The sequence below is a fragment of the Callospermophilus lateralis genome, chromosome 15 (genome assembly GCF_048772815.1).
Source record: "Callospermophilus lateralis isolate mCalLat2 chromosome 15, mCalLat2.hap1, whole genome shotgun sequence".
Taxonomy (NCBI): Eukaryota; Metazoa; Chordata; class Mammalia; order Rodentia; family Sciuridae; genus Callospermophilus; species Callospermophilus lateralis.
In genome coordinates, this window is record NC_135319.1 from 69,653,756 (window position 1) to 69,675,177 (window position 21,422).

At 35.0% G+C, this 21,422-nt stretch overlaps 1 protein-coding gene across 7 annotated transcripts in view; it reads right to left on the reverse strand.

Annotated features, from left to right (window-relative positions):
- Positions 1 to 21,422, reverse strand: part of Nt5c2 (5'-nucleotidase, cytosolic II) — an 88,542-nt gene that overhangs the window by 37,279 nt on the left and 29,841 nt on the right. For 5 of the 7 annotated variants that reach the window (XR_013088820.1, XR_013088819.1, XR_013088818.1 and 2 more), the window contains exon 3: positions 7,543 to 7,616. Coding sequence is in view for 4 of the 7 variants with exons in the window: in XM_076835141.1 (XP_076691256.1) it covers positions 7,543 to 7,616 (74 nt within the window). In the remaining 3 variants the exon portion in view is untranslated. Of the gene's footprint in view, positions 1 to 7,542; positions 7,617 to 15,939; positions 16,177 to 21,422 lie in introns of those variants that run through there. The other 2 variants (XM_076835143.1, XM_076835144.1) reach the window with 2 other exon arrangements.

A 21,422-nucleotide genomic window follows, 5' to 3' on the forward strand; every position in this document is an offset into this window, starting at 1 on the left:
AAAAAAAAAAAAAAAAAAAAAACCTCCTTTTGTACCAATTAAAAGCGTATCAATGAGCTGGTTGTAGCGGTACCTAAAAAAAAAACCTCCTTTTGTACCAATTAAAAGCGTATTAATGAGCTGGTTGATTACATGCCTGTAATCCCAGCAGCTCAGGAGCTGAGGCAGGAGGATCACAAGTTCAAGGCCAGCCTCAGCAACTTAGTGGGGTCCCAAGCAACTTAGTGAGACCCCGTCTCAAAATAAAAAGATACTGGGGCTGGTGATGTGGCTCAAGTGGTAGCGCACTCGCCTGGCATGAGTGAGGCCCAGGTTCGATCCTCAGCACCACATACAAACAAAGATGTTGTGTCCACCGAAAACTAAAAAATAAATATTAACATTCAAAATAAAAAGATAAAAAGGGTTGGGGATGTAGCTCCATAGTTAAGTGCACATGGGTTCAATTCCCATACCAAATAACAATGATAATAAAAATATTTGGCAATAAAACTGCTGATATATACTATGTAATTAAGCCCAGGATGGTTGCATTTATATGAACATGTATAGACTTTTTTTCTTGTCTTATACAAGGTACTTGAGCATTCTCAAATGTTGGTACCCTAGGGGAGAAGGGTATCCTATAATCAATCCTCTGCAGATTCCAAGATACAAAAACAAAAACAAAAAGAAAAACAAGTCTTCACAGGAAGCCAAAATATGCAAAGTACTATAATGTTGCTAAAGTAATTTGGGGTAAAAGAGAAATTGTAAATAGGGCAATAGGTACATTTTACATCAAACATAATCCACTAATATTGGAATTTTATATGTAATAGTCTAAGACAATCATGAGAAATCACATTGATTAACATTTTTTTACATTTTTTGTTTTTATAGAAAAACAAATCTTAGAAACATTAAAAATGATAGTTGGCTTCAATTACAGGGATGGTTGATAATAAAGGAACTTTCTCTGAAAATATTAGACTAGCATTCAAATGAGACTGAGATAATAAAGCTCGCATCAGAATGGATTATGTTACTAAACACTGTGTGATACACTTTAATCAGGGAATAAATGATTACCAAACTGTGAGGGAAAAAAATGTTAATACAAATCAGGCAATCAGTTTTTCTCTCAAAAAACTACTCAACAACAACTTGCTACCTCTGGCTTAATATCATTCTACAAAAGGTCAATATAATTTATTTTTGGAAAATCTCATTTAGAACGAACACACACACACACACACACAGAATTTAACATTCCTAGAGTCCACATATGCATTCTTCCTTCAATTATCCTCTTCATTAGCAACAAATCAAAATTTAAGTAATTATTCAAAGAAAAAAAATTATTTACCAACATTTCTATTAATCTTAACAACTGACATAGAGAACAGGATTCTTGAAACACCAGGACTATTTAAAACAAATTTTCTTATCCATCAATATGAACTACAAAATAAACTTGAAAAATCAACAAAAGCAAGCCATAATACCTCCTATCCCCTCAAAACAGTCTTCTGTGGCCATTTTCTTAAAAAAACAACAACAACAAAAAAAAACAATTGTTTCCTCAAGAAACCAGCTTAATTCTCCAAAATTAAATCCTTTCCCTCACTCTTTCCATGAAAAAAGATTACGTATGTTTCACATATTTGAAAACAAAAGGGAAAAAAAAACTTGGTAAAACCCTACATAGCTATTTCCTCAGAATTAATTTACACAAACTTACAGTGTGGTAAGGTAGGGCATGAACCAGTAACCATCTCTTAGCTAACATACCACTGAAAAACACTGCCTTTAGAGATAAGACATTCTATGTAGATACTTTAAGCACCAATCTCAGGATACCTATATTCTATCAATTTCACTACACTCCAACACTAAAAACTACTAACCCATCTATGCTGTAAATGGTAACTTTGCATCACTCAGAATATTGTTTGCCAGAATAGCCAATTTGTAGATTATGCTAATTTTAAAAAGTTTTATAGCACATGCTATGTCTGATTCTCACCGTGACCTCCCCCCTTACCAAACTTACATTGGAAACCAATGTGACAAAATTAGGAGTTTATTAGGTTACAAGTTTAGAATCCTCACAAACAGGATTAGTGCCTTTTTTGGGGGGTACTGAGGATTGAACCCAGGGATACTCAACTACTGAGCCACATCTGCAGCCTTTCCCCACCCTTTTTTTTAGTAGTCACTTGTATTTATTTTTTTGTAGTTATAGATGAATGCCTTTATCTCTACCTACTTCTTATCTACCTACTTACCTCTTATCTACCTACCTCTTATCTCTACCTACCCTGTTATTTTGTTTTTTTAATTTTTTTGTGGGGGAAGCAGTGGGGGGGAAGGGGGGGGAAGGTTACCGGGGACTGAACTCAGGGGCACTTGACCACTGAGCCACAACCCCAACCCTATTTCGTATTTTATTTAGAGACAGTGTTCTCACTGAGTTGCTTAGCGCCTTGCTTCTGCTGAGGGTGGCTGTGAACTCTCAATCCTCCTGTCTCAGCCTCCTAAGCTGCTGAGATCACAGGTGAGCTCCACTGCTCCCGGCCTTATTTATTTGTTTTTATGTGGTGCTAAGGATCGAACACAGAGCCTCACACATGCTAAGCAAGCGCTCTGTCACTGAGCTACTGAGCTACAGTCCCAGCACCCACCAGACCATTTTTTGCTTAGGGTCTCACTAAGTTGCTTGGAGCCTCGCTAAGTTGTTGATGCTGACTTTGAATTTGTGATCCTCCTTTAATCAGGGAATAAATGATTACCAAGCTGCTGGAATTACAGGTGTTTGCCACGGCACCCAGCAGATTAGTGCCCTTTTAAAAGAAGCCTGAGAGTCCTCTTTACCCTTCCACAGAGTGAGCTACCTATGAAGCAGAAAGCAAGCCATCATCGCAGACTGAATTTGCTTTGATCCTAGACTTCAGTCTCCAGAAATGTGAAAAATGAATTTCAGTTCTTTATATGCTATCCAGTTGATGATATTTTGTTATAGCAGCCCAAATGATAAAACAACACATCTAATCTTTTCATTTCAGATAAAATTAATACTTTATTGGGTTATTCTTCCTTCCTCTTTCCCTCTCCCTCCCACTTCTTTGTTTCTACTGGGGATGTGACCTAAGAGTGTTCTACCATTAAGCTACTCCCCCAGCCCTCTCTTCCTCCTTTTTTTTTTTTTTTTTTTTGGTTAATTTGAGACAGGATCTCACTAAGTTGCCAAGGCTGGCCTCAAACTTGAGATCCTCCTGATTCAGCTTCACAAATCATTGAGATTACAGGTTTGTGCCTCCATATCCAGCTAAAGGTATCTATTTATTATAATAGCTATTATTTATTAAGCTCTTTTTTAAAAATACTTTTTGGTTGTAGATAGACACAATACTTTTATTTATTTTTATGTGGTGCTGAAGATCGAACCCAGTGCCTCACACTTGCAAGGCATGTGCTCTACCACTGAGCCACAACCCCAGCCCCTATTAAGCTCTTAACTTAGTTAAGTCTCCTTAATTACATTAAATTTCAGATGAGTTTATATGTGCTAGTTTATTCTCCCATCAAACCTTCCAAGTTTTCCCTTAGCTTCATATCAGTGAAGGTTGCCTCAAGAGAAGATTTATCTCTCATCTCTACCTACCCTATTATTCATTTCTGCACTTTATATAACCTCCCCTTCTTTTGATACCTCACTCATTCCTCCCTGATGGTAATTACTAGACCACTAGATTATTCAGTACTAGATAACACATTTATTATTCCCAGTACACAACAAAAGTTGTCAACAAATCTTAGAGAATAGATTTGAGGATTGGGAGTGTAGCTAAGTGGTAGAGCACATGCTTAGTACGTAAAAGGCCATAGGTTTGATCCCCAGCAACCACCCCCTGCAAAGGTAAAAAGTAAAGGAATACTTTGGCTGTATATAAAGTATACATGGGAAAATTACTGAAACCCAAAGTGAATTTGCCCAGAGGTTAGAGCCAAGGGGAAAATCAATAAAACTGATAAACCTCTAACTAAATTAATGAAGGATCAAGAGGGGGAAAAAAAAAAAGATAACAAGCCAAGCCATGTGGGGCATGTCTCTAGTCCCAGCTACTCAGGAAACTCAGGCAGGAGGAGCACTTGAGTCCAGGAGTTCAAGGCCAACCTGAGCAACATAGCAAGATTCTATCTCAAAAAAAAAAAAAAGTGTGTGTGTACACATTTACACAAATACACACACACACACACACACACACACACACACACACATACAAATTACCAATATAAGAAATGAGAAAGGGGATATAACTTCAAAAGAATAAAAAATGAACATGATAAACAATTTTATGTTAATAAATTTTAAAACAGATGAACACAAATTATCAAAACTGATACATGAAGAAAGAGAAACTCTGGTCTTACAACAATTTTTAATTTTTTTAAAAAAATATTTATTTTTTAGTTTTAGGTGGACACAATATCTTTATTTTACATTTATGTGGTGCTGAGGATTGAACGCAGTGTCTCGTGCATGGCAGGCAAGCACTCTACCACTGAACCACAACCCCAGCCCCTTACAACAATTTTTAGAAGTTAAATGTATAATAAAGAACCGTCCCATAAAATTAACTCCTGGCCCCAGATGGTTTCTCTGGTGGGTGGAAGGAAGGAAGGAAAGAAAAAAGTTCTACCCAAGCTTTCAGAAAATAGGAGAAGAAAATGGTTTCCAACTCAGTACACCATGCCAACGTTACCCTGAAACTAAAATTAGATACACTTTACAAGAAAACTACAAATCTCCTTCTGAGCATAATGCAAACTATGAATACCCTCTTCTGAACACAATGTAAAAACTGTGAACAAAATCTCAACAAATCAAATGTACCAATATATAAAATGAACAAGATAAAAACTATATCACCAGGAATGCAAGGTTGGTTTAACATTCAGAAATCAATCAAGGTAATTCACCTTTCCTATTTTTATTTTTTTGGTACCCAGGATTGAACCCAGGGGTGCTTAACTACTGAGCCACATCCCCAGCCCATTTTATTTATTTATCTTTAAATATTAATTTTAGTTGTACTTGGATACAACGCCTTTATTTTATTTATTTATTTTTTTATGTGGTGCTGAGGATCAAACACAGGGCTTCGCACGTGCTAGGTGAGAGCTCTACCGCTGAGCCACAACCCCAGGCCCTTACTTTATTCTTTTGAGACAGGGTCTTGTTAAGTTGCTAAAGCTGGCTTTGAACTTGCAATCCTCTTGCCTCAGCCTCCCAAGCCACTGGGATTACAGACATGTGACACCATGCCTGGCTATAATTCACCATTTTAAAAAACAAACAATAACAAAAAAAGTCATATGACCACCTTGATAGAGGTAGAAAAACGCAATAAAACTTAGAACCCGGGCTGGGGATGTGGCTCAAGCGGTAGCGCGCTCGCCTGGCATGCGTGCAGCCCGGGTTCGATCCTCAGCACCACATACAAACAAAGATGTTGTGTCTGCCAAAAACTAAAAAATAAATATTAAAAAAAAAAAAAAAAAAAGAAACTTAGAACCCACCATTCATGTTCACCTACTTTCTGACAAGTATGCCTGAGTCTGTGTCCAATTCATAAAACATCAGAGTTAAAATGCTTCAAAAAACAATTGTAAGGCCATTATACAAACAAATATAACGCAGAGTATAAAGGGAAAAGAAAAATTCCAATCAGGGACTGTGTATATTTTTAATAAATTAATTTGTTTGGTAAAAAATCATAGCTACATCTATGTGGCAAGTACCTGTATGTGCTCATTTTTGTATATATATTCATTTATATTTGCAGCATAAACTGAACATCAAACTGAGATGTCTAATTTGAGGTGAAAACTGAGTTTCTAATACTGTTATATAAATGGTTCATAAGAAAAGTGAATTTATACATTTTAAGATTTTTTTTTTTTTTAAAGAGAGAGTGAGAGAGGGAGAGACAGAGAGAGAATTTTTAATATTTATTTTTTAGTTATCGGCGGACACAACATCTTTGTTTGTATGTGGTGCTGAGGATCGAACCCGGGCTGCACGCATGCCAGGCGAGCGCGCTACCGCTTGAGCCACATCCCCAGCCCCCATTTTAAGATTTTTGTGTACTTAAATATAAAATTTTTTTTTTTTTTTTTTTTTATGAGACAGGGTCTAACTTTGTTGCTCAGAATGGTTACAAACTTTTGGGCTCAAGAGATCCTCCTGTCTCAGCCTTCCAAGTGCTGGGACTACCTACCTTTAAGACCAAAAAAAAAAGTTTTGTGTGAATTTATTCAAAACACACACACACACACACACAAAACAAACAAACAACTCCACACACAACATTTTTTTTTTCCAGTACTGGGGATTTAACCTAGGGGTGCTTTATCACTGAGTTACATTCCTTAGCTCTCTTTAGTTTGAGACAAGATCTTGCTAAATTGCTGAAACAGCTTCAAATTTTGTGATCCTCCTGCATTGCTGAGATTACAGACATGCACCATTATGCCTAGCTAATACAAAAATTTTTGAAGACAATTTCTGAAATATTCTTTTCTAAGTGTCATAATTGTAACCATGTGTAAATCCAAATACGCAAGTTTTCAACTTGATCTCTCCTTCCCATTCAGTACTTTTTTTTTTTTAATTTTTTTTTTCTTTTCAGTTTTAGATGGACAAAATACCTTTACTTTATTTTTGATGTGGTGCTGAGGATAGAACCCGGTGCCTTCCACATGCAAGGCAAGTGCTCTGCCACTGAGCTACAACCTTAGCTCCCCCACTCACTACTTCTTAAATGAGATATTTATCAGATTATAAATACTTAAGTTCTAAAGAGAGATAACTACTGCCTAATTTACTATTTCAATTATATCTCAGAAACAGAAGGGAAAAATAGCACAGTGCTAGCATCTCCAAGGGTTAGGTGAATAAAACTAATCTAGTTTTTAAGAAACCTTTTTACAAGTGTGCAGTCACTTCAATGGAATATAAAAACATTTCCCATTTGTGTTAATAACATGTTAGAGACAGTGGATATAGCTCAGAGGCACAGTGCTTGCTTAGCAGGTATAAGGCCCTGGGTTTGCTCCCCAGCACTGCAAAAAAATTAAAATAGAAATTTAAAAACACCAAAAACCTAAATGAGATGTTGAAATTTTTCAAATGATAATAATTTACCTTTATGTCCAAGAGACACAAAATTTCATCTCTGAAGAACAAATTAATAGAGTAAAACCTCAAAATGTCCAAATATATTTATTAATGTATAATTTCACCAAATCATTTTTTATCAGGGTCTCTAAAATAATTTAGAACTTGATCTACCTATCTGGTTCAAGCTCATGAACCAAAATCGCAAGCATATAGGATTTCAATATGCACAAATCTCAATGAGAACAGTTCAACGCTAAGAGTTTCTGCCAGCCAAATATATAATTAAATCAACATGTTTATTGGATTGCCCCCTATGGACCCACTGCCTCAAATCAGAAATAGCAGTTCTTAAGCAATAAGAAGTTATTACTCACCAGCAAGGGTGTAATCCATATCAAAACCAAAACATTTTATTTTTTCCATGGCTAAACTTCGGTTCACAAATACCCTATAGAAAAAGAGACAAAAAGAAAAAAGAAAATTAATACAGGGGAAGGAATTCTTAAGTTCAATTAAGTTATTTGGCTATTTTTCTAGATTTCTCATTTATTATTTTTCTTTTTATTGTATAGATTTAAAGTTTAACATGTTTCTTTGTGTGTTTTTTTTGAGAAGCAGTGGGGATCAAACTCAGGGGTGCTTTACCACTGAGCAACATTCCCAGCCCTTTTCATTTTCTGTTTAGAGACGGGGTCTTTTTTTTTTTTTTTTTTAAGAGAGAGAGAGAGAGAGAGAGAGAGAGAATTATAATATTTTTTAGTTATTGGCAGACACAACATCTTTGTTTGTATGTGGTGCTGAGGATCAAACCCGGGCGCCACGCATGCAGGCGAGCGCACTACTGCTTGAGCCACATCCCCAGTCCCTAGAGACCGGGTCTTGCTAAACTGCCTAAGATGGTCTTGAACTTGAGCAACTGAGATTATAGGTATGTGCCATTGATATTTTGGTTATTTACACACCTTGTGAAATATGCTGAAATTAATATGGAAATGAAGATATTTTTGCAAGGTGATTATTTCACTTCCTTTGGGCATACTGCCTGAATAACATGATGTTTTGTTGTTTACTTTGATATACATAGACACAGTGATTACTAGAGTCAAGCATATAGTTTTCTATCCTCTTTTCCTTCTTCCCTTCGATGGTAAGAGTACCAAAAATCTACTCTCTTGACTATATACCACATTATTAGCTATAATACTCATGTTGTACATTAGATCTCTTAACATTCACCCTACAGAACTGCAACTATGCATTCTTTGATCTGTATCTTTCCATCACCAACCACTGTTACTGTTTCTATGCATTCAGTTTTTTTAAGGTTCCATGTATAAATGAGCTCAGGTTTTTTTTTGTGTGTGTGTGTGTCTGGCTTATTTCTCTTAGCACAGCAAAGTATCCTCTATGCTCATCCATGTTGTTTGAAATGATAGATATCCTTTTTTTTATTACTTATTCATTCTAATTTGTTATACATGATGGCATAATGCAATTCATTTCATATTACATGTACAGAGCACAATTTTTCAAGTCACTGATTGTACACAAAGCATTTTCATACCATTTGTAGCTTCATACATGTACTTAGGGTAATGATGTCTAACTCATTCCACCCTCATTCCTACCCCCTTGCCCCCTCCTTTCCCCTCCCTCCTCTTTGCCCTATCTAAAGTTCCTCCATTTTGCCCAAGCTCCACCCCACCATCGCCATTATGAGTCAGCATCTTCATATCAAAGAAAACATTTGGCCTTTGGTTTTTTGGGATTGGCTTGCTTCACTCTAAATTCATCCATTTATTTACCTGCAAATGCCATGATTTTATTCTTTTTAATTTTGAGTAATGTTCCATTGTGTGTGTGTGTGTGTGTGTATGTGTATATATATATATATACCAAAATTTCCCTATCCATTCACCTACTGAAGGGCATCTAGATTGGTTCCATAATTTAGTTATTGTGAAAGGGTGCTACTATAAACATTGATATGGCTGTGTCCCTGTAGTATGCTGATTTTAAGTCCTTTGGGTATGAACGGAGGTGTGGGATAGCCAGGTCAAATGGTGGTTCCATTCGCAGTTTCCCAAGGAATCTCCATACTGCTTTCCAGATTGGCTGCACCAATTTGCAGCCCCACCAGCAATGTATGAGAGTGCCTTTTTTCCCACATCCTTGTTTGTATTATTGATAGCTGCCATTCTGACTAGAGTGAGATATTGCATGTTTTTTCATGTTTGTTAATTGATTGTATAGTCTCTTCTGAGAAGTGTCCAGTTCCTTGGCCCATTTATCCATTTATTGATTGGGAGATTATATATATATATATATAGGTGTTAAGGTTTTAAGTGCTTTATATATCCTAGAGATTAGTGCTCTATCTGATGTGCTTGTGGTAAAGATTTGCTCCCATTCTGTAGGCTCTCTATTCACCTCACTGATTGTTTCTTTTGCTGAGAAGCAGCTTTTTAGTTTGAATCCATCCCATTTATTGACTCTTGGTTTTAATTCTTGCGCTACAGGAGTCTTATAAAGAAAGTTGTGGCCTAATCCAACACGATGGAGATTTGGGACTACTTTTTCTTCCATCAGGCACAAGGTCTCTGATTTAATCCTAAGTCCTTGATCCACTTTGAGTTTTTGTGCATGGTGAGAGATAGGGCTTTAATTTCATTTTGTTACATGGGATTTCCAGTTTTCCCAGTACCATTTGTCGAAGAGGCTATCTTTTCTCCAATGTACATTTTTGGTGCCTTTGTGTACTTTGTGTGCAAGCACTCCATCACTGAGCTAAAACCCCAGTCCATGAGTTTATTTTTGACATAAGATAACTGTAATTATGATAGAATGTCCTTTCTGAAAGCTAAATAATATTTGTTTCTGTGTGTGCATTTCTATATCCATTCACTCATGGATGGATATTTTGGTTATTTCCACATCTTGTGAATAATGCTGAAATAAACATGGAAAGGAAGATATTTTTGCAAGGTGGTGATTTCACTTCCTTTGGGCATATTGCCACGACAGGGATTGATGGTTCATACTGTAGTTATATTTTTAATTTCTTTAGAAAACCTTTATAGTGTTTTCCACTGTGGTTGCACCAATTTACATTCCCATCAACAGTGTTCAAGGCTTTCTCTTTCTCTACACACTTGGCAATATTTGTCTTTTTGATCAAAGTCATTCTAATAGGTGTCAGATGATATCTTGTTATGATTTTAATTTGTGTTTCCCCAGTGATGAGTATTTTTGAGCACCTTTTCATATATCTGTTGGCCATCTGTATGTCTTGTTGGGAGAAGTATCTAATCAGGTCCTTTGCTCATTTTTCTTCTTCTTCTTCTTTTTTTTCTTCTTTTTTTGGTAGCAGGGATTGAACTCAGGGGCACTCAACCACTAAACCACATTCCCCAGCCCTATTTTGAATTTTATTTAGAGACAGGGTCTCACTGAGTTGCTTAGCATTTCATCATTGCTGAGGCTGGCTTTTTTGAACTTTTGATCTTCATGTCTCAGCCTCCGAGGATGCTGGGATTACACGTGTGCACCATCACGCCAGGCTCATTCCTTCACCCATTTTTAAACTGGGTTAGTCTTTATTTTAGCTATTGAGTTCCCTATATGTTCTGTGTATCAACCCCTTACCAGATAGAGGGTTTACAAATATTTTCTCAATTCATATCCTGCCTTTTCATTTTGTTGTTTCCTTTGCTGCAAAGAAGCTTTTCAGTTTGAGATAGCCCCACTTATCTACTTTTGCTTTTGCTGCCTGTGTTTTTAGTGTTCTATCAAAAAAAAAAAAAAAAAAAAAAATCACTGTAAAACCAATGCCAAGGAGCTTTCCCCAGTTTTCTTCTAGATCTTCTCATTTAAATGTCAGTATTAAGATTTATAATAGGGGGGCTGGGGATGTGGCTCAAGCGGTAGAGCGCTCGCCTGGTATGCGTGCGGCCCGGGTTCGATCCTCAAGCACCACATACAAACAAAGATGTTGTATCCGCCAAAAACTGAAAAATAAATATCAAAAGTTCTCTCTCTCTCTCTCTCTTTAAAAAAAAAAAAAAAAAAAGATTTATAATAGGGCTAGGATTGTGACTCAGTGGTAGAGCGCTTGCCCTCGAACAGGCAGGACCCGGGTTCGATCCTCAGCACCACATAAAAATAAAGGCGTTGTGTTATGTCCATCTACACCTAAAAAATAAATATTTTTAAAAAAGATTTGTAATAAAAATTATTAGAGTCCTTTTTATATAAGTGAAATCAGCTATTACCCAAAAACACATGATTGCATCCTACCACTAATAATGCCACATTCTCAAAATTTCAAGGACAAGACTCTCTTTTTTAATGTCAGGCCCCTAAAATGAGTTATTTTTTTTTAATATATTTTTTAGTTGATATATTTTGTGCTGTGATTTGAACCCAGTGCCTCACAGATGCTAGGCAAGCACTCTATCACTGAGCTAAAACCCCAGTCCATGAGTTTATTTTTGACATTTTACAATTCATTACTTATTTGTTTGAAATTTAGTTGTCAAAGATTTAAGTCTATTCAAAACAAATATTCAGTAAACAAATAGTTACTGAGTGCCTACTATATATGCTAAGACTGCAATATGGAAACAAACAAGAATGCTTGCCTCATGAAAATTACTTTAACTATCTTTATCCTTGAGGAACTAAGCCTACCAAGAGAAAGACTTAAAAGCAAATAATTACAGTACTTCAACGCTATAAAATAACAAGAAGAGAGAACCAGCTATTTAGAAAGGTCAAAGAGATGTTTTGAGCTATATCTATAGAAGTTTATTAGCAGGACAAAAGAAAAAAGAATGCAAGCAAGAAAGGTTTCCAAGTCAACTTCAAATCATTTATTACGGCGGGAGTTTTCTTTAATTAAAAGAGCTTTCTTAGCATAAGAAACAAATTTCATAGTTATTATGATGGTAGATTCTGCATCATTTTAGTAAAGATAGGTCATGGTTAAAAAAAAAAAGAGCTTTGTTTTTGTAGAAGGACATTTTATGGAGAAACAGGGGTAGTGGAAAGAACAATAAATGTTATGAAGTTTAAAAGGGTTAGCAGTATCAAAATCTTAAAAGTTTTATTTGTCATATTAGAGAGAATGGACTTTATCCTCCAAGAAAGAAATTATCAGATTTTGAAGAAATGAAATAAATTCAAATTTCAGAACGACAGGGCTAGGGACATAGCTTAGTGGTACAGTGTTTGCTTACCATTTGCAAGGCCCTGGGTTCCAAAAAAAAAAAAAAAACCTCAAAATCCACAAGAATGTGAAGATATGGGGGAAAGTAGACATATCCTAGTATAACAGATATCACCATGATTGTCTTTGGGAGCAAGTTTTAATTGTCTTTGAAAATAAGATACCCTAGCCTAGTCCATCTGATCTCCAAATTAATGGCCAAAATTAAAACTGGATGGTTTATCCTCTCTTATTACCAAACTTTTTTTTTTTTTTGCCTTCATTTCATAAGTACCTGTGAGAAATAAGAATGACACAAATCAACTTCAGTGTTTGTCAAAATCATTATTATTTGTGGAAATTGTAAAAAAATATTTAAAGCTATCTGGGTATGCTCCCCATTACAATTTAGATCAATAATCTCCAAAGAGTAGTAACTGCACCAGGGGATGAAAAAGACACCACTGAGATAAAATAAGAAAATATAAGATCTTCTACTGACATTTACTTATAACTTTAAAATGTCTCAATTCTTTTATATTGTATAAAAATAAAGATAGTAGTATAGATAACTTATAAATATGCACATACAGGAATGAATGCTTCATCTTTTAACTGATACATCAGAGAGTTTAGAAACCACTGATTTAGCTAATGACTTCTTTTAAAAACTTCACTAGCTGGACACAGTGGCAGCACCTGTAGTCCAACCCAGGACTAAATGATACCTCCTTTTTAAAAAGTTTGCGGTCAGCCTTGGCAACATAACAAGACCGTGTTTCAAAAAAGAAAACGAAAAGAAAAAAATAAAAGCCAGAAGTGGTGGCACATCTGTAATGCTAGCTATTCAGGACATTGCAGCAAGAGAATCATAAGTTCAAGGACAGCCAGGACAACTTATGGGGACCCATTCTCAAAGGGAAAAAAAAAATATATATATATATATATATATTTTTTTTGGTAGAAGGGATGAAGCTATAACTAAGTGGTTTAGCACCTGCCTAGCATGTGCTAGGATTCAATCTCCGCTACCACCAAAACAAATAAAACCTCTTTATTAACTAAATATTTACTATTTTAAATTTTAAAACTTTCTTTCTCATCTCAAAATGTATGTGCCAACTTAAATGAAGAAATTTTTAAATATTTGCTTAATATAGTTTGAGTACTTAAAATCACCACCTGAACTCAGAACAATCATCTCTTTTTTCTCTGAAAAATATAAAGTGATTAGCTACCTCATACACATAACTTCTGTGCACTATAGATTAACTTTATAAAACTGTTAGTTCCTGAAAAAGAAGTTACACAAAATATTTATACTTTCCCTAAGAAAACCTGGACTTTTGGAAAAATCAATATTTATTTTACCTTGGGTTAGTTATGGATAGGTAGAGAAAAACAGTAGTTGACAGCAGAAAAATGAAAGGAACTAGAGAATAAATGATACCTCCTTTTTAAAAAAACATTCCCCAACTAAAAAATAATCACCATGATTCCTCTACCACTTTATTAAACTTCACATTGCTTTTATTGATAAGAACATCAACTTTATTATCAACTTTTCCTAGTTACACAAATCCTTTAAAAAAAAATAACAAGAGTAAAAGGCATAAACTAGTGGTTCTAACTCTCGAAACTCTACACACTACTACTGAAGCTTACTTAGGCTTTTCAAAAGACACACACAATTCAGTCAAAGGGGCCAACTAGATCAAAACCTTAATCAGAGCCCTAACAGCTGACATGCCTAAAATATTCAATGGGAATACAAACAGGATTGGATTTGGAAAGATTTTTCTTCCTCATGATAAAATCCAAGAGAAAGAGATGTAAAAATATATAATAAAATAAATAACTTTGATTCTGAAATATGCTAGAGCTGGTTTCAGGCTCAGCTAAAATCATAAGACAAAAAGAAATTCTGCTAATGTCAATCAGTGCTAAAGGCATAAAGAAACTATTAACAGTACCAGCAAAGTGGCTTACCAGTTTATTTATTATTGAGAAGAGAGATTAAACCTATATTGCCATGAAAAATCTATCAAATATAAAATATACTTATATAACATAAAAATACACATGTAAAAATATACATAAGCATATATTTAGAGATATAAAGATCACAGTGAACATTTATTAACCATATAAACTCTGGGAATGACATATCTCAAGAATATGAAAATGTGTTTTTACCAAAATAATTATGTTAAGTACCCACAAAAATTACATCATTCCTCTTTGATTTAAGTAATCATGTTAAGAATTCAATTATACACTTACTGAATGTCTGCTACAAAGCAGGTACCATTTTGTGACATATACGATAGAAGCTGTCCTTTAGGAGGAAGCCAGAGCTAGGGAAGACATTATAAGTGCTTCAAAGTAGTAAATAAGACGTTTTTCTATGATCTTCCACCAAATATCCTTTACCTTTTCATTCAAAACAAGTACCCTAACTTACAGTAGCAGTTCTGTAAACTTGAATTAGAAAAGCAACAATCACTCCTCTCTCCCCCACAACCTATCCGTTTCTATTATTATGCTTATGAAACAAAAGGAAAATTTCCCATACATTTTAACTTTTTTTTTTTTTGTCTAACTTAAGCTATTAAACATGGAGGAAGGAACAATATGTGATGAATACTTAAAGTGCATAAGCAAAGCTATAATAACAAAATGGAACAGCTGCAGTATAGTGAACTTCTGTAAGTCAAATATAGTTATTGCCTATACATGGTTAAGGTTTATAAAGATAACATACACCCAACTGCTGAAAGAATTGACTTCAGCATAGAGACAGCCTTAAACCTGAAATAGTATGTCCCCAGGATATAATCTTCAAAAGAAGCTAATCTCTTGGCCTTAAAATAATAACTACTCTTCACTAAGATTTAAAAAAAAAAAAAAAAAGATGTTGGGTGCTATATCAACGAAAAGGCATATTTATCAACTAAAAGACTAGGCTTACTGCCCTACTATATACTTTAAAACAAAAAGATTTATCTGCTTAGGGAATCCAAAAATTTCTATTGGTACCAGGACCTCGACTATGTACCTCTGCTATGCATTTACCAAATCACTCTTCTAAATTTGGAACATACTCCACTCTTATGTTTAGGAATCTGCACATATTTGTGAAATTAATTTTCCAAATTTACCTTGAAAGAACAAAACTGTCACTCTAGAAAGCATGACTAAACTAAGCATCCAACCATAAAACACAATTACTAGCCAGAAATTCCTACAAGCTAAGTCATTTGCAAGTTGTAGATTTGACCAATAACAAGAGAAACATCTCTAGGAAACAGGAATACTATTAAAACTGAACATAGACTTTAATACAAAGGAAAATATAACGACATTTATTACAATATCCCATTGCAGTAAAGCATAAAATTTGAAGATGTAAATATAGATATTAACCATCATAAATAAAATAATTAACACAATGTACTTTAAAAAGAAGGGATCTAATAGTCTCACACTAAACATGAACATGCAATTTACTATATATGAAATTCTGTAAATAGCGAATTCTTAATGGTTTTGAGATTTAACTCACAATTCAAGCAGAATTACCTCATCTGTCACTGGTTGCCGTTTTGCAAATTGTGAAACTATCTGAGTCAGTAGTTCTTGAAGTCACATAACAAAATTCTTCTTAAGACCTAGTATAATTTTTGTGTGTGTGTGATTTTAACCTAACTTCAGAAAGACTGTTTAGTCTGAACAAGGTCCCTTAATGGCATGTATCTTCTGAGTGTTGGAGAAAACACCTCTGTGTCTAATTTAACTTGTCACTGGATATCACTGTTGCTCCACACAAATCCATTTGGAATAGAATTTCTTTGGCAATGTGAACTTTATCTGTAACTCCTCCCCTTGCTTAAGAGTCACAATTTCCTGGCCAAGTGCCCAACAACAGTTACTGCAAGAACAAATGAGACTAAAAAGAGTTCAAGTGTAAAATCTTCTTGACCATCTGTTTTCATTATGGGTTTGTGTCATTATACATTCAAACTCTTGTACAATCAAGAAAAGAAAAGTTTAAAAAAAAAGTAATAAAAGTGCATTTTGAGTTGGCAAGCTAAAATTATGAACCAATAAATATATGTGTGTATTTTTACTTAACAGAACAACACTACAACATGGATTTTTGCTGAAAACCTAATTTAGTACCTTTCTCCTCAACCTACAGTTTAAGGAGAAATACAGAATAGTTCCCATTTTCCAACTCAATCTTAAAACCACATCCAATTATCTCATATGCCTTCATTTAAATTTCCAAATATCTCTGGAATCCAGATCTTCCATTCTACTTAAATTGATAATTGTAGAACTCATAATTATTTCTTCAGAAATCATGTTCCAATTGCTCTGCCTTCACAGTTAACTGCTTCTAAGTTAACTGCTTTGAAGTAGTGCTATTCAGAATGTGGACTACACACTAATGCTGGTCTATGAATATTAGTCATTAATACATGACACGATATATACAGAAACTGCAAAGTATTTAGAAATTTTTATAGCTCAATATTTGCCTAGCATGTGCAAGGCCCTGTGTTCAGTCTCCAGCACCATAAATAAAAACTCAAAATCAAAACAAAAAAGCCCAGAAGAATCACTGTGAAGACATAGGGAAAGCTGAAAATATCCTAGCGTAAGAGAAATTTATACAATTCCAACCCAGCCTGGGCAACTTACTTAGACTCATTCTCTAAAAGACCAAAAAAAAAAAAAAAAAAAAAAGGAAGGAAAGAAGGGGTATGGGTGAGGAAATAATGAAATAATGATCTTCGTTCTTGAGATTTGCAAAACAGAAAAGAATCTCATGACTAGGTGTTAAGTTCAGAAGTGCACTATGTGGCCCACCTGCTATTGAGAAGGCACCCACCAGCCTGAGAACACCCATTAACTACCTATATAAACTACTGCTAAATCAGCTTCCCCCTCAAGTATGACTTTGAGCCAGGTTTTGATGAGCCAAGTTTTCAAACAGTCTCCTTCAAGTTTTCTCTTAACTTAAAGGGCCTGATGTGCGGCAAGCAGCTAGACTTGGGTCTGGTAACAAATATAATAATACAAAGTATAAGTTTACATTTTATGTTTTTTCATTCTTTTTTTTTTTTAATTTGTTTTTGTAGTTATCGATGGACAGCATGCCTTTATTTTATTTATTTTTATATGGGGCTAGGGATCGAACCTAGTGCCTCACACGTGCAAGGCAAATGCTCTACCACTGAGCTACAGCCCCAGCCCCCCATTTTTCTTTTTTGCATGATGCTGGGGATCAAATCCAGGGCCTTGTGCATGCTAGTCAAGCACTCTACAACTGAAGCACATCCCTAACCCTGTTTCTTCATTTTTCTAATAACTCATTTTTATTATATTTTATAAATATTACCAATTTGAAACAAAATGGAAAATATTTTTAAAAACTGGTCCTCTATCATAGATAAGCTTGAGAAACACTGTCCTAAAGCTTAGCTCTAATGACACCACTCTCCTACTTAATAATCTTTAGTAATTGCTAACACAGACCCAATTAAGAAAGTATAAATTCTTGGATCTTCAAGAAACTCCAAATCATTTGCCCCTTGGACAAAATCAACTTGATTTTATACTGCTACACTTTCATACACCTTTTGTTCTAATAAAGCAAACTATTTACTACTTCCTAAATATGTTCTGAGCTTTGTTTATGCTTTCACTATTCCTGAAGTGTCCACCTCAGTTATCTCTCTCATTATTCATCTCTCTTTATTATTGTATCTATAGTAATTTCTTCGAAAAACTATTTTGGCTATGCCACATAGCTATGTGAACAAAAATGCCTCTGGGTCTCAGATTACTTTTCTACTTAATGAAAAAGATTTCATCAACAACTAAAATTCTGTAAAGCTGTGATCCAAATGAGAGGTTTGAATATTCAAAATTCTTTATTTTGGCATTTAGTATATTTTGTCACATACATAAAATATACAAGTAGTTCTCTTATAACTTACTAAATTTTAAGCTCTGAGACTAAGATTTATAGCCTACCCAACACCTAATAGAAAGGTCTTGCAAATAGTAAACACAATATGTAACTAAACTAAAAACTCTTTGTGTGTTTATGTGTGTGTGTGTGTGTGTATGTGTGTTGCTAAGGATTGAACCCAGGGCCTAGTGCAACCATGGCAAGTACTCTACCAACTGAGCTATATCCCCAACCCTGAACTAAAAATTCTTAAACTGAACAATAGCAGTGTTTGCTAGAGGCAGTGGGGAGGAGAGAATGGAAAGTGTCTGCTAATGGGTACAAGGTTCCTTGATCATGAAAATGTTTTAAAATTAGTAGTACTGAATGCACAACTCTGAATATACTAAAACCACTGAATTACACACGGAATGGTATGTGATTGTATCTCAATAAAAATACTATTCAAAAAACGAAATAGACCTTGGTCTGCCATTATGTCTTCATCCTTCAGTAAAAAATATGCTTGGTAATGGGGGCTGGAGTGGCTCAGAGCACTTGCCTCACACATGTGAGGCACTGAGTTCAATCCTCAGCACCACATAAAAATAAAACAAAACAAAGATATGTATCCATCTATAAATTTTAAAAAATCTTTAAAAAATATGCCTGGGGGGGCTGGGGTTGTGGCTCAGCGGTAGAGCACTCGTCTAGCATGTATGAGGCCCTGTTTGATCCTCAGCACCACATATAAATAAATAAATTAAATAAATGTATATAAAAAATATGCTTGGTAATCTAAAAAATGTTCTAGGTAAGAACTTCATAAAATGGATTCTTAAAGATTCAAAGTTTAGGAGCTGGGATTGTGGCACAATAGTAGAGCACTTGCCTAGAATGTGTGAGGCACTGGTCTTGATCCTCAGCACCATATAAAAATAAGTAAATAAAAATAAAGGTACTGTGTCCTTCTACAACTAAAATAATTTTTTTAAATAAGTAAAATTGAAAGTTTAAGTCAGGTGCAGTGGCGCATACCTGTAATCTGAGTGGCTCGGGAGGCTGAGGAAGGAGGATCTTGAGTTCAATGCCAGCCTTAGAAAAGGTGAGGCTCTAAGTAACTCATTGAGACCCTGTCTTTAAATAAAATATAAAATAGAGCTGGGGATGTGGCTCAGTGGTCCAGTGTCCTGGAGTTCAATCCCCAGTACCTGCCCCCCACCAAAAAAAGTTGAAAGCTTAAATACCATAGGTATAAAAACACTAGAGAATTTGGAAGAGATTATAAAAACAAATAATTTAGTTGCATTTGTATTTATTTTCATTAATTCTAGACAGTAACTTCTTACTAATTTAACTTTTTCTCTGAAGAACATCCTCAAAGGGGATTTTGTACAGTGGGAGCCAGGAGAACAGCAGCCTATGCTTCTGAACAACAATTATCATTTATAAGATAAAACATGAACTAATTATACCCATTTTACTCATATTTAAAAGTTCCAGAGAAAAGTCAGTATTAAAGCATATACAGGGGGCTGGGGATGTGGCTCAAGCGGTAGCGCGCTCGCCTGGCATGCGTGCGGCCCGGGTTCGATCCTCAGCACCACATACAAACAAAGATGTTGTGTCCGCCGATAACTAAAATAAAATAAATATTAAAAAAAAAAAAAAGCATATACAGAACAAAATTTAAGATGATTTAGATGAAAGATGCCAACAACTCTAAAACTTACCCATGCTGTATATAAATAAGGGGGCAAAGTAACCAAGAAAAGTCACTAAGCATTAGTAGGAGATTCCACATAAAGCTATTATATCAAAGACAGGGATAAAATTGAAATACATCTGTAACACAGAAGAAGTCCACAAAGAAATGCATACATCTCAGCCTTGACACTGAATCCCAGGTAGCAGGAAAAACTTCCAAGATTTTGAATAGGTACCTCTTGTACATTGTGGTCTGAATTTACACTACCAGGAAAACTGACACTATTTCAAATGACTGAAAGAAGCAAAAGTAAATCCTGTCAAGAATTCAACTTAAATTCTAGATGGTATATTGCTAGACACAACCCAATTTCAGAGATGTTTAAGTATGGAAACAATGTGTAGCTTTAAAAATGATAAAATATGGGCTGGGGTTATGGCTCAGCGGTAGAGCACTTGCCTCGCACGTGCAAGGCCCTAGGTTCCGTCCTCAGCACCACATAAAATAAATAAATAAATAAAGTTATTGTGTACAACTACAAAAAAAATAAATATTTAAAAAAAAAGATAAAATATGCTGAGTACCTTTGGCACGTGCCTGTAATATCAGGGACTCAGTAGGCCAAGGCAGGCAGATCAAAATTTCATGGTTAGTCTGGGGAATTTAGCAAAACAGGAAGGCAGGCTGGCAGGCAGGCAGGCAGGCAGGCGGGCGGGAAAGAAAGAAAGGAAGAGAGGGAGAGAAATAAAGAGAAAAAGGAAAAAGGAAAGAAAGAAAGGAAAGGGAAGGAAGAAAGAGAAAAGGAAGGGAGGAAAAAGGAATGGAGGGAGTAAAGGATTAGGGATGTAGCTTAGTGATAGACAGCTCATGCAATCTCTACTATGAAAGAATCAAAAAAGAAAGAAGAACTTTATGATGGTTTATAAGAGGGCTCATTTTAGAACTTTAAAAATATTTTACATTCCTTTGTATTAATTAGGGAAAAGGATATTTATTCATATCTGGGAATACAAGAACAACAGTGATATTGTTAAAAGTTATATCTTAATATAGTCAATAGATTTATAATTCCCAATTCACTTACTTTAAGCAGTATTCCGTTAAATAAAACTCTGGTATACTTAGAAAAGAAAAGAAAGAAAGAAGAGCTGGGTGTGGTGGTATACACTTATAATACCAGCAACACAGGAGGATTAAAATTCAAGGCCAGTCTCAGCAACTTAATGAGACCTGGTCTCAAAATAAAAAGGGTTGGTAAATTAAAAAAAAAAAAAATAGTAAAGCACCTCTGGGTTCAATTAAAATTAAAGTTTCTTCATTCCAAATGAAGAAATTGTCGTAATGGAAACAGGATGATAGTGAATAAGAGACTAGCCAG